Here is a 14,052-nt window from a genome sequence, read left to right on the forward strand (position 1 = left end):
ATGTAAGACTGTGAGAGTTGGCAAGTAATTAATACCGGTGGCTTGCTATAGGTTTAAGTGAGAAGCTAGAACTGGACCTGAAGCAGGTTGGCTGTGCAGCATACCAGAACATCATTTCAAGGCTAGTGCAGGATACAAACCATGGGATGGAATAGTCACAGAGGTTTGAGTGTCTCTGAGGACAAGACCAGCCAAACTGTGGAGTTACTTTTTATGCTTCATCATTCATGGTCATGTAAATGAAAAATCTGGTAAGAAAGGTAAAACTGTAACTTGCCTCAGGGACTTCATTGTTGCCTGTACCTTAGGATGCTGCTGGTGACAAATTTGGCGGGTCTCTGCAACTCAACATTACTAACACTGAAGACAAACTCATTATTTGTGGGCCCCATTTCAGGTGTGTAGGGTAAAAACGAGACACTTAGAGAAGTGCAGGGAAAGTAATTTATTAAAGCAAGACATTGAAACCTTTACATGTTGCAGTAAGATTAGACTGTCCGGGACACACAATGGAACCCACGATCAAATGATGTCCACATTTCACAAGCCACACTTCACAGTAACTTTTGTCTAAAATTGAAAACAGAGGGGGAGAAGGAAGAAAAGCTGAGCTCAGTCATACTGCTCCAAGATCTGATGGTTAATCACAACTTAGAAGTTAGTGCAATTTTAATTCCCAAAAGCGTTATGAAGAGGTACAGGACCCAAAGCAGGGTGGATGACAAGCTAGAGCATGGAGTGCTGCAGCTACCACCAATAAAAACACCAAATGATAGCCTTCTCAAAGTAGGTGAAAAGGAAAGGGACTTCCAAAAGGGCTTAGGCAAGTAAGATTTAAAAACCTCTCCCAGAAAGTGAAGATACATTGCAGTGTGCAACTCCACTCCTGAATAAAAGGACTCCCCGCCAATGAAACAGTTAAATGTACCTTGACAATATCATGCTAGATTTTCTACCTCTGGCTATACCTACAATTCAACGATGCACTTAAATGGCAGAATGTTAAACTGCAACTGTTACGAAAGCACTCTACTACTGTAATAATGTAGGGGGAATAGCGGGAGGGGGAACACAGCAGGACAGTGAAACCATTATACTTACAAAATGCATCATGGAAAATAATAATAGCCATAAAAATTTAAAAATCTCTCGATTATGCTAGAAAAAGTTTCAATCCACATGAAATTTTTTGTGCCATATATGCCTTTGTGGATGAGATCTTGCATATTGTCTGAGAAGACCCACAATATACTGCATGCTTTAAATGGAAGAGGTAACATTAAGAAAGAGACAAAAGGGTCCAGCAGTTACTATTTCTGGTTTGAGGGTTACAGATCTCTGTTGTGTGCTCCCCCACAGGAGTGACACAAGGTGGTGAGATTCTGTAGAGAACTCGGAGCGGGATGTTGTACACAGCGCGTTCAGGAGATGCCCAGGCTCCTAGGGTAGGAATTCTGCCTCATGACTCATGAACTGAGCTTCAGTATTTGTGGGCCTTTGCAGCTAAGCTTCTTCACAAGCAAGGTAGGCAGACTGAAAGACAACTTAATCATCAGATTTCCTGATAACTGGTTAGGTAAGTGCTGCCCATTGATGGGAAACTGCAGGAGACAAAGCAGCAAAGGTATCCCACAACCGTGCCGGGAGAGTTAGTAGGATTGGGCTCCTGGATCTGCAAGACCTGGGAGAGAATTCCTGGCAGCTACCACCTGTTCTAACAGGAAAGATCCAATTCCCTCATTCCATTTTGGCTTACTATCCAACACACACACACACACACACACACACACACACACACCCACACCATGTTAGACTCTGCAGTGATCAGGGGCACTGGGAGGTCACATTCAGGCTCAGGAATGCTCAGAAGTAGAGAGGAAACAGAGTGCATCCTCCTAGCATCCCTGCAGGGAATTCTGTTTTTGTCGGTACTGCTTGAGCAGCATGGCATCTAGATAAATGATCTGAGAAAGAGAGTTCTCCAGGAAAGATGCCATGTACCACTAGGTTTTACTTGGAAGTTGTTCTGGTAGTGTCCTGTGATGACCTTCTACAGGGACATCGACAAGGCAGATGCCCTGTCATAGGGTCATCTCATCCGACAACTAGATGATCCAATTCCTCCCCTTGTGACCTAACACACCACTATGTGTAAAATAGAAAAGAAATTACCAGTATTTTTGCAATGATTGTTCTGTCTGTGAAGGGCATCTCATCCGTGCATTTCTTTACTTCAACCTTCGCATCAACAGCTTCCTGAGGTGCATTGTATTTGGCAAGTGAAAGTCGTAGCAGAGATTCCGGAGAAAATAAGAAGAGTGTGCTTTCTTTTATGAAGGCTGGACAGACCACTGCTTCAGCTGGAGAACAAGAGTCAAATAAAGTATACATTTGACAGGTCTTCTTACTGTCCAGGGTCTATAGTATTGGACAAAAATCAGGATCCCCAGGGTTTTCTGTTTGCAACCTCTGATAGTGGCAATGATATTAAAAAAACCCTCATGATATTGTAATTACCTAAAAATTGCATAGCAAGTGTTTAAGCTGTTTTTCAAACATTAATGTAATATTTTTTTAAATGCACCCACTGCTTCTCATTGCTTCTTTCTTTTGCTGGAATTCCCTTTTCTGGATTTAGGAAGACTCAGTTTTGTTGGTGCATTCAATGAATGCTCAGCAGACTTGGATATGGTCCATCTTCAAAGGGAAAGGAGATGTCTGAGTCAACACAGGTAGAGCAGTGAGAATCTGGAGGACAGCCAGTGAAATGGTGAGTGGGGAGGGGATGTTCTGAGACTAAGCAGAAGAAACTCAGGTTATGCTATTACGTGTAGACAGAGCTAAACATTAAACTTCAGAGACACAGGATTATCTTTCCCACATATAAACGCTGATTTGCTCTTTAATTCTGTGGTGGTGTCTTGAATCCCTGAACAGGATGAGTGAAGGGAACTTTGCATCATTCTGTCCTACCAGGAATTGTGGACAGACCTGGAAACATGTCTTTTCTGTATCTTAATTCCTCTTGAATTCATGGCTTTGGTATTCCTCTTGCACATTGAAAAGTTCCAGTGTGGTACCGGTAGGATTCATCCTCAACAATACCAAACATGAGAGAGAACATGAAAGAATAGAATCAAAGGGAAAACACAGAAACCAGGCATAGGTTCAGAAAGTGAAAGTGCTCAGTGAGTCTGAGAGACTTTGGATCATTCCTCAGAGCACGAAAATGCATATAGCATGGGATGGTTGAAAGGATGGGCAACACGAACTCTATAGAAACAGGAATCATAATGCTAACCTATACCATTACTGAGCACTCTTAGAAAACCGGGAATTCTAAAGTCTCGCTTGCTAATCCACTTGCATCATTCTCACTCAAAGATTCAGAGACAACTGGCTCTGCTCAGAATGGGGATTCTAACAGGTTCTTTCAATTTTAATGACTTTGAATGCATGGGTAAGAATCTGTGGGATCCATTAAAATCTGCATGTGTAGGGGGAGAAAAATTCCTGATCACCACAAATATTATCTTTATGTTACAGCTGAATTCTTGACATCCTTAATCTCACTTCATTCTCCCTCATGCTGTGAGTGGTAAATAAGAGGGACAAGAAGATGCTGGAACAGGTTAAGATTTGGTCTTAAGTCACAGGACTAAAAGTCAATGCACGTCAAATTCATACCGAGATTCGGCACCACACTCTACTGCTGTCATGGCTCCATGCTAGCCACGGAGTCACGGTCCCATCACTCTTCCTGAAGTTTCCTGCAATGATTTTCTTGTCAAGATTCCTGCTGGTCAAGATTCCTAGTATGGGAAGATTACCATGAAGCCTGAATGCTGGAGGGCCATTTTATGAAATAAGAAAAGACTTTGGAAGTGTGATTTGTCCCAGACCTCATTATCACTTGCATTAGAATTACCTGGTGTGTGGATAAGGACCCTACCATAGCCACTGCAAATGATACTCACCCTGATAGCAGCAGATGGCCAGAGTGACCAGCAGGAGAGACACCAACAGCTTCATTGCTCTGAGCTCTCAATTCTAGGGCACTGTGAGGGATTTGTCCTTCTCTGTAGGGGCTATGAAGCTAGCCCCAAGAGCCCAGGGTCATTTGTACTTAGTGAGCCTCCTTAGGCCTGCCCACTAGAGAGGAGGGTGGCCACAAGACCTGGCTCTGAGTCCGCCTTAGGAGGAGGCATGGATGATTGTCACCAGTGCTAATCTGCATACCTCTCAGTGTACACAAGAGGAAAATCTAGAGAGCTCTGCTCTGTCCTCCAGGTGTGCTGCTCAGTTTGCGTTTAAGATTATTAAATGTTTATTGTATCTGTCAGTGAAGAATCTTGTACATGATCTGATAATAGCAGGATGACAGCAGAAAGCACAGGAAGCTGCTGTGTGCGAGTGTGTGTACTTCAGAATGGAGAGAACAGATACAGAGAAGGCCCCATGTGGACGCCATCTCCTCCGTGTGACAGCTGATCCAGGGTGCTTCTCTTTCCTTCCTTCCTTTTTTCTTTCCTTCCTTTTTGTTCCTTCCTTCCTTCCTTCCTTCCTCCTCCTTTCTTCCTTCCTACTCTCTCTTTCTCTTTTGGGGTTTCTATATTTTATTTTTTACTTTATTTTATAGTTTATGGTACAATTCCATAGGCTCTGAGATTTCCCTTACCCCCTCTCCAAATTTCCTCCTCCCACTGATTTCCAATATGTTACAATCCATTCCAAACATCACAATTGTATAGTCCTACATAAGAAGTTATAAGTCCATTATTCCACTATTGAAGTGTATCCTGACATTGCAGGTATGCATTGACACTGCAGAGTCCAGCATCCTATTATCAAGATATACTTAGCAGTTTCATTGGGAGTCCAGCTTTGATTTGAAAGTAGAGATGCATACTGCATTGTATCTTCACATCTGGATATGATAATCTCTATTACACAATTACTATAAACTCCCTTAAATTAAAGCTATCAACAAAATCAACAACAGAAAGAATGTTCAATAACTTGCAATGCCATGAAGTTAAATAACATGCTACTGAATTACTAACGTGTCGTGAAGAAAATGAAAAAGAAAATAAAAAACCTTTTGGAGAAAATGATGCTACTGCATAACCTATGAGTCAGTGAAGAATTTAATAAGAGAAAAGAAACCATTTTGAAGAAATGGAAATAAAAGCAAAAATGTCAAAACCAATGAGATTTAGCAAAAACTGTATTGAAAGGCTGTTGATCGTGTATTTTTCACTGCTGCACTTTCAACAAAATTTTACCTCTCTATTCATCACCTTATGGTCCATCAGCGTTTTAGCCACATAACAAAATCATTGAAATATCTTGCTTCCTGAGAGTTTGTTTGGGGAAAATGGCTGCCTCCCTTTTTGGTAAGCTCAGTCCTCTCTGACATACTCAATTAAACTGTGATATTGACAAATTACAGAGCTTCATGTTTTCATTTCAGAAAGAGGAAGTCTAATGTGTGATAGCAGTCAGAAATCATGGTAGGAATTTCTGAGAATTTCTGCCCTTCACAAACATGGGTATTAATAACTAAGTGTCTGGTATCATGTTTGAGGTGGAAGTTCCTGGAAAGGCGTGTGCACCATAGGAGACATTCATGTAGATGTATCCTTGTACAGTTTGCCCCTTACCCAGTGCTTTAGCACAGAACAGGAAACAGCTCCTGTTACCAGCTTCATTTAGGGGGTAGGGGGATGGCCATCAAGGCTCAGTTCAGCTGCACTAGTGTATCCTAGAAGACAGCACAGTGGCCTAACTACTGTCTCCATAGCCTTGGAACTGTGATGAGTCTGGAATAGGCTAGTCATGTGTGAAGAATGAAGACCATGACTTTGTGTGGTAGACAACATCGGTCTTTGCTTCTGCTTGGCATGGTCTAGTCATGTGTGAAGAATGAAGACCATGACTTTGTGTGGTAGACAACATCGGTCTTTGTTTCTGCTTGGCATGGTCTAGTCATGTGTGAAGAATGAAGACCATGACTTTGTGTGGTAGATAACATCAGTCTTTGCTTCTGCTTGGCATGGTCTAGTCATGTGTGAAGAATGAAGACCATGACTTTGGGTGGTAGACAACATCGGTCTTTGCTTCTGCTTGGCATGGAGTGCACTTCAACATTTGAGCTCATATTCTCCCAGGGAAATGAAGATTGGGTCCCTGCATCTGGCACCTGGCATCTATCAGGACTGAATGAGACCATATGAAGGTTGTTCATGATACCAGCTACAGCACAACCTGAAAGGCATGTGAGGAGGTATCAGAAGGATAAACGATTGCCATAGGGTGGAGTGGGAGTTATGAATGGGCAGAACACAGCAGATTGTAGGGCAGGGATGTTATTCTCTATGGTGGCTAGATCTCATGGTTCCTGCTTCCAAGCCCCCAAATACACACATCTGAGCAAACTGGTAATGCCAACTTTGCCGTTTGCATTATGCTAATGTCCCATTGTATGTTTGTCAGATGCAGTACAGGTATAGGATATTGTGGGAGGCATTAAGTGTGAGGGGCAGATGGCATATGGGATTTCTCTGGACTTTCTGTCTGACCCAATAGTGAGTGGATAATTGCTCTAAAGTAGACATTCCATCTAAGTGGCAGAAAAGGTGTGATCAGCACATCTTCTTCAAGTAAATGGGAAGATGCATTTGAACAGACGCAGGAGAAAGCAAGACACCATTTATAGACATGTTATGTAAAAGCAGGCATATCTAAGATTGCTAACTGCAAAACTGTGATTAATGAAAATGGTTCATATTTCCTGGAAGAAAAATCAACACAGAACATTAATAAATCTGTATAGACAGACTTTCATCATCACTAAATACATGGGAAAAACTACTTCTGACAACAGCTCAACTAAAAGTATATTGAAATATAAATAGGCAAACATTTATGAGAAAATTATGAAACTACTCATGGAGATGAGCAAATCATCAAATCATATACATTGATACTGGAGAATTATTAGAGAACTGAAGATTTCAGCTATTCTGAATTATTTGACAATCACAGATGTGTTAAAATAATTAAAGAGTGCATTACTTAGTTGAGAGGTTAGGAAGAACCAACTTTGTACATCTTCTATTAGGCTCAATTCCAGCCTTTGTTGGGTAGAAGGTGGGAATTTCAGCAAATTGTTTCCCCTCACAGCTTCAGTTGCTTCCTATATAAATAAGGACGAAAATGGCAATAACCAACTCATAGGATTTGTGGAATTTGTGCATAATTTAACATAGGAGCAATAGCTCAGTGTATGTCAGCTGATATAATCACTGAACAAAAAGTAAAGTGTATAAAGTAAGTCTTCCACAATAAGTCACCTCTTTTTGCCAACATTAGTAATAAATATGAATGTGGGCTTTCAATGAGAGTGGTTTATTGACTCTTAGTCATAATAAAATGTGCTTTGATTTCTATGGTATTATATTTTGGATATGTTGTATAGTTTATTACAGTAGTAATATCCTTGGTAATAGTATCTGCACCATGTTTATAAGTTGAAAGTTGGAGGGAAATTAATTATTTCCTAGGTTGCACAGTGCTTGTCCTCACCAGGATGTTTGGCCACCCATGTCCTTTTGGCTGAGAATTAATCCCAGAGATTATTTACGGTTGGATCACAAATTTGTGGACATATCCCTGGTTCATGAGGTCTTTGGCAAGGTCATTCCAACGCCTTATCCAACAGACATGCTTGTCAAAGACTGGGATCCCACCCAACATCACTGGAATTCCCTTTGAATCATCAGACTAATCTCTAATCACCAAAGACAAAAGTATGGTACTCATCCATGTGAATCTTAAAGAAGTGTGTTGACTCTAAAAGCAGAATTCTATGATAGAATGTGTCTATGCTGTAGTTGGCTATACCTTTTCCTATATGCAGTGATTTCCTTTTCTTTCTTGAAATAAAATCAAAGGTTGGTGATAAAATAATTCAAAGATGTACATTGCAATGTGATTTATAATTGAAGCTTGGAGAAATACAAAGAACTGTATGATAGCACTTCCATTAGGTTCACTCACTTCTTTTTTTTTTTAAGATTTATTTATTTTATTACAAAGTCAGATATACAGAGAGGAGGAGAGACAGAGAGGAAGATCTTCCGTCTGATGATTCACTCCCCAAGTGAGCGCAATGGCCGGTGCTTTGCCGAACCATAGCCGGAAACCAGGAACCTCTTCCAGGTCTCCCACACGGGTGCAGGGTCCCAAAGTATTGGGCTGTCCTCAACTGCTTTCCTAGGCCACAAGCAGGGAGCTGGATGGGAAGTGGAGCAGCCAGGATTAGAACCGGCGCTCATATGGTATCTCGGCGTGTTCAAGGCGAGGACTTTAGCTGCTAAGCCACACCACAGGGCCCAGATTCACTCACTTCTTATATGCCCATTGAGGCAGCCTTGCAAGATTGCATCAATAAACATGAAACACATGAACGATACAACACTATTTGAAGAATGAAATAAGCACTCTGTATATGTAAAATGCATAAGCCTCTTTCTCATGATAAAGTGATGCATTAATAAAATCCAAGTTTTAAGTTTAAATGTCATAGAAAGTTAAAACACATGTCATTGTTGTTAAAACTCTAAGAATGTTCATTAGTATACAAATCAGCAATTTATTTTAAGCGACATACTGTATGAAGTTACTTGATCATTTATTCCCTTGACTGTGAAGCCAGGAGATCCTAGGGGATTAGTGCCCTGCATTTCATCATGGAAGTCAGCCAGGGGATGCAGTGACTGGCTATTATATCCACATTCCAACTGCCAACAAATTTAGTAAACCCAGCACACACTCAGACTTATTGCTGGATGATCTGAGTGAGAAAGTGAGATCCCTTATGTTGGAAATGTCTTGTGATATCAGAAACCCTTTCTCCCATCCCGCTTATCAAAATATACAGTGATGGTGTTGTGGTGCTGTTAACCTCGTTTTCCCCCCATAACCCTGGAGCAAAGTTGGTAAACACAGAAATGTTTCTTTGGTTCTCAAATATTTCTAAAATGTAGGTTCCTTTACTAGGCTGTGTTTTCTAATAAAAGAAACTAAAAATACGAAGTGAGCCTCAGCTCAGAGATGTTCTGACCCCTCTCCAGTGTTCTTGGACTTTTTATCAACAATGTCTTCATTACAATGTCTGCTCTCCGGGGCAAACTTGTAGACACTCTTGCTGTCTTTCGTCTTATAGTCCCAAGTGAATATGGACAAGGTAAATGTTTTTGGCCAGAAAGCTGATGATTCAAATCTAGCTGTGAGATCATTGACCTCCTAGGTTTGGTAGTTGTTATTACGTGGAGTGCCTAAGGACACTGTAGTCTTAGCGATAAGATGTTCAGGGGTCATGAGGCAGAATTCCATCCCGACCCCATCCCACATGGGAGAATTCTCTTCATCTGAATTCAGTGATTCCAAGATTGCTTTCAGTGCTTGCCAGGGTTTCTTAGCTTCAGAACTGCCCCAACTTCTATTGATGGAGAAATTAAGGTCCATTGTTCTGCAACATCAAAGAACCAAACTGTTGGGCTCTTCCATCCAATCTCTGATCCTCCTCCCTCCATCAGAAACCTGAACTACTTCCTAGGTGGCCTCAGTGTGAATTTGTCTCACTTTGTAAAAGTTCTACCACAGGGTGTACAATATAGTGTTACATTTTGCTTTCTGCCTTTGTCAACAAATTCCATTGACATCTAATCTGTGTTAACCCACTTGACCTAATTTCCCCCCCCTTTTTTTTTCATTTTTCAAGGAATACAGTTTCAATAAAGTTTGTATCTTGTTAGGAATATTTGCATTTAGTACCCTCTATCTTTCAAGGACATTCAGTGCAAAAATTAGAATGTTTTTATATCTTGATAAAGTGAATTGATTTTGCTGTATGTCCCTTGTTTTTTTATTTTCTTGCCTCAAATCTGGGGAACTCTACTAAAAATATTCTTTTTTCTTTGCTTTTTTCCTTTCTTTCCTTCCTTCCTTTCTTCCTTCCTTCCTTCCTTCCTTTGGCAGACACCTACACCCGAAGCTTGGAAGATATAAATGAAAGAAATATCAGGGTATGAGAAAAAGGGAAAAAGTATGCACAGTAAGGAATAAGGATTTTAATGGATTATATGATTTTTCTTATAATGACAACTTTTTTCAAGATAGTTTGCTAATTTATTTTGAAAATCAGAATTATGCATGCATTGAGAGAGATACAGAGACATCTTCAGCCCACTTTTTCACTTCTCAGATGACTACAATGGACAGCTTGGGCCAAGTTTAAGCTCCAAATCAGGAACTTCATCTGTGTTTTCCATGACAGTGGCATGGTCCCAAACACATTGGTCATTTTGTGCTGCTCTACCTTGGCCATTAGCAGGGATTGGATCAGGAGTGGAGTAACAGAGTCATACCCTGGCACCTTGGATGGCAGTCACATCGATTGCAGCTTTATTCACTATGCCCCAATACCATTCTCCAACAGTATAACATTCTTCACCACTGGTTTGACAAAGGTGTAAAACAAAGCTTGGCAAAAATGCACTACAGCAATATTGATACACAGAGGCCTCTCTTTCTTTTGTCTTCTGATTTGTTTCCTTTTTGAATTTCAGTTCCCAGATACAGGAGAGCTCATGCGAAATTCACCTTTCTGTGCCTGGCTTGCTTCACTCAACATTATGTCTTCCAATTGTGTGAAGCTTTATGCAAATTGTAGAATTTCATTGTTTTTTAGATAGTGGAATACTAGTCTAATATACATGTATATCACATGTTCTTTCTCCATTGGTCTGTGTTGGATGCATCGGTCGGTTCTATATTTTGGTTATTGTGAAGAATGCTGCTATAAACACGCTGCTACAGGTAGTTTTTTGATACAATTTTTTTGGTCTTTTTCGTATATACCTAGAAGTTGATTGTTGGAGCCTATGGAAGTTCTATTTCCACTTTTTCAGAAACTTCACACCCTTTCCCAGAATGACTGAACTAATTGTAAGAATCTGCCTTTTTCCACGTCCCCGTCAACATTTTTACTCCCTGTCTTTTGGATGGGGAGTGAGGTGACCGCTCATGTGGTTTGATTTGCATTACTCTGATGGCAAGTGAGGTTGAGCATTTTTTCATACATTAGTTGACCATTTGAATTTATCCCCTGGAGAAGTGTTTACTGAGATCTCCTATTTCTTGACTGGATTGTGGTTGTTGTTGAGGTTTTGGAGTTGCTGATACATTCCTGAAATTAGTTCTTTGTCAGGTAATTCACAAATATTTTTTCCTATTTCTGTTGGGTATCTATTATATTGATGACTTTCCTTTGCTGTGCAGAAATTTCCGAGATTGATAGAATCCCGTTTTGCTTTGCTTTTGTGACCGTGTTATCCTGAACTAATCATTTCATAATCTTTGTAAACATCACAGTACATATCCTACCAACCACTTGTTCCCTTTTCTAACTTCCTAGTCCTAGTCTTCTATTTGCTGTTCTCTCCCTTTCTTCTTCATGACGCAGACAGTTTCAGAATCTGTATGACTCTGCACTCCAGAGAAGACAGAGCTGGACTAGGTGCAGTCCTTTGACCTTCCTCCTGGGGACAGATTTCCCTCACCCATACGCAACTTTTTCAGAAGGTGTTTGACGTTTGAAGAGAATTCACTCATGTCTAAATGAGTTGGAGCTTTTTTTTTCTTTTCTCATAACTACTTCTCTACCTTAACTGAACTGTTGAAATCAACTCATACATCTGACAGCTTATTTTTCTTTGACTAACAGTTTTTGTAGAATGTTCCATTCTGTGATTCAAAGGATGCTGTGCTACTGGAGTGAGTAACTAGCTGCTATGTGCAGGCAGTGCTGGCAAGTGAATGTTGTTGAGATTTGTGGTCATGAAGATGTGGATTTCGGTCACAAAAATGACTGTGATGTAGTTTGGGGCAATTGACAGTTCTGATGTCTGTGAGATTTTTTTTTGGTAAAATGATTATAAAAATGCATGTTAAGCATCTATAGTGCTGACAGTTACTTTCTTATGTGCTATAAATGAGGAAATCATGAAAAAGTGATTAGTCATACAGAGAGTGTTTATTCATTCACCACACAACCACAATATTGTTCAATGTGAAGCATCACCGTGGTTACACCCTGCCTGGACTCTGATCTCTGTGTTGCATGTGTGGTTGTAGGAAAAAGTCAGATGGGTTTTTTCTCTTTTGGAGCTCATTTTCTAATGAGGGACTCAACTAGAAAACCGGCTAGTATAGTAGAGTTCTGGTTAGGTGGCAAAAGCTGCAAGAAGAACAGAGTCATTCCAAAAGTAGAATGAAGTGACTGATGAGGGCCTTGCTGTAAGCAGTGCAGGATAGCCTGTAGGAAGAGATGTAGGTGGTGAAGTTGACAGGTGGATGAACTGAGTACCACCTCCAGGGAAATAGCTGGGGATGAGTGTTCTAAGAAAGGGAAACAAGTACAGAATCCTGATAGAAGATGTTTTTTGTTGAGGTCAAGGAAGAGGGTGACCACATGTTCTTGAGGGAGGAAAAAACCCACAGTATATACAATGGAAGTGTCAGCCAAGTTTAATTAGGAATAAACTGAATGTAATAAAAACAAGAGGGACAAATATAATTTAAACTTCCCACAAAAAGGGGATGTGGGAGTCAGTAAATTCATTCTGAGTCACACGTGAATGTGTTGTTTGTTGTTTGGATTCCCTGTGATATCTTCATGTGCAACAATAGCTGGAGCTCAGGTTGTTGTGCGTTGAGAACACAATTGATTTTGGACAAGATTGGAAGGTAGGTATTTTATGATTATGTGAGTATTTTTACACAGCAAACAAACCAATCTGAATCCTTGACTTGAAATCCGAGTGTGAATGGTTGATAACCGAAGAAGTTGTTTATGTACCTGGGACTTAGAGTATCATTCTGATGTCCCAGAACTTACAGGTTTGTCTTGTCAGCTGCCGAACACACAGCCTGAGTTTCTTATTCATCTGAAAATGCTCCCTTTTGTTACAGGGCACCCATGTTGAAAGATGTTTTCAAGTTTTTCAGTAAATGTCATGGTCCTCATTCTCTCATGAATCAAATCATAACTCAGCTCCTCTAAAGGATCAGCCCTAACTGAGAGAGCCACATTGCTTCAGTTGTTGATTATACTTCTGTCTCCTAAAGAAGGACTTCTCAGGGTTCCAAACAAAGTTGATAAATCACAGAAAATCAGTAGCTTTCTGTGTCCACATACACATGCTTAGTGTGTGTTGATAATGTGTGTGGCCGGCCACACAGACAAAACTTTCACAGACCCTATCCAGAGGAAGTCACCCCTTTTGACAGAAATAAAGGACACTGTAATAAAAGTGGTATTTGTTGTTTTCTGAAGCTCTAAGAAATTCTTGTGATGGAGACATCCACAATTTTTAAATTGTAAAACTCTGTATATACTTTACATTTATCTAGTAAACTTTCTTTGTCTCTGTATTTCTCAGTGTTGCACACCTTTGTCCCTAGCACCTAGCGTCACATGGCATCCATGGGTAGAGCTCGAAGATGCTGTTAAACATACTACATGCAAAAGTTTGCCTGCTACAATAATGAACCCCCACATAATACCTGTGCTCCCAAGCTTAAGACTATCTGTGCTAGAGATTTTCTTATAAGCATTTTCTGTTGTGGGAATGTAGATTCTGACTGAGCAGGCATTTGGGGAATGCACCAGTGGATGGAAAGAAGAAAACCATGACAACTTTGTCCTCTGCACTAGAAAAGGTAGGACTGTGAAAACCAGGCCGGTGTGTAACTAGTGAACCTCACTGACCCTCACTGAGGCTGCCCTGCAGGTCTCTAGACCTGGCTTCCAGGCATCCATCTTAGGGATGGCTGATGCCGTCAGTTGTGTCAATCTTCCTCCATTTTCTGTAGATAACAGCCTGAGGTATCTCTGCTCTCACTCCTGGAGTACTCATGGCCTGGAGCTTGATGGTGCATTTTTACTTAGTCTTGGTAAATGCAGATCCACAGGTGTATTCCCAC

The 14,052-nt window shown here is 40.6% G+C and overlaps 2 protein-coding genes across 2 annotated transcripts in view; both read right to left on the reverse strand.

The window, feature by feature from the left end:
- LOC101523324 (mammaglobin-B-like) overlaps nucleotides 1-14,052 on the reverse strand; it is a 233,567-nt gene that overhangs the window by 111,377 nt on the left and 108,138 nt on the right. The window lies entirely within an intron of this gene.
- Nucleotides 431-4,100, reverse strand: LOC131480158 (secretoglobin family 1D member 2-like). The gene is made up of 3 exons (XM_058662932.1): nucleotides 3,978-4,100; nucleotides 2,173-2,360; nucleotides 431-570 (listed from the first exon to the last, which is right to left on the reverse strand). Exons 1-3 carry the CDS (start codon nucleotides 4,030-4,032, stop codon nucleotides 541-543), a joined length of 273 nt encoding a protein of 90 aa, XP_058518915.1. The 5' UTR covers nucleotides 4,033-4,100; the 3' UTR covers nucleotides 431-540.

The sequence above is a fragment of the Ochotona princeps genome, chromosome 4, assembly GCF_030435755.1.
Source record: "Ochotona princeps isolate mOchPri1 chromosome 4, mOchPri1.hap1, whole genome shotgun sequence".
In the NCBI taxonomy this organism is placed as follows: Eukaryota; Metazoa; Chordata; class Mammalia; order Lagomorpha; family Ochotonidae; genus Ochotona; species Ochotona princeps.

Excerpts from the sequence above, each read along its gene's own strand:
- LOC131480158 (XM_058662932.1), bottom strand. The coding sequence starts at position 4,032 with ATGAAGCTGTTGGTGTCTCTCCTGCTGGTCACTCTGGCCATCTGCTGC. Across the intron at positions 2,361-3,977 it reads GGCCATCTGCTGCTATCAGG|CTGAAGCAGTGGTCTGTCCA; the intron begins GTGAGTATCATT and ends CTTGTTCTCCAG. Across the intron at positions 571-2,172 it reads CAATCATTGCAAAAATACTG|ACAAAAGTTACTGTGAAGTG; the intron begins GTAATTTCTTTT and ends TTTCAATTTTAG.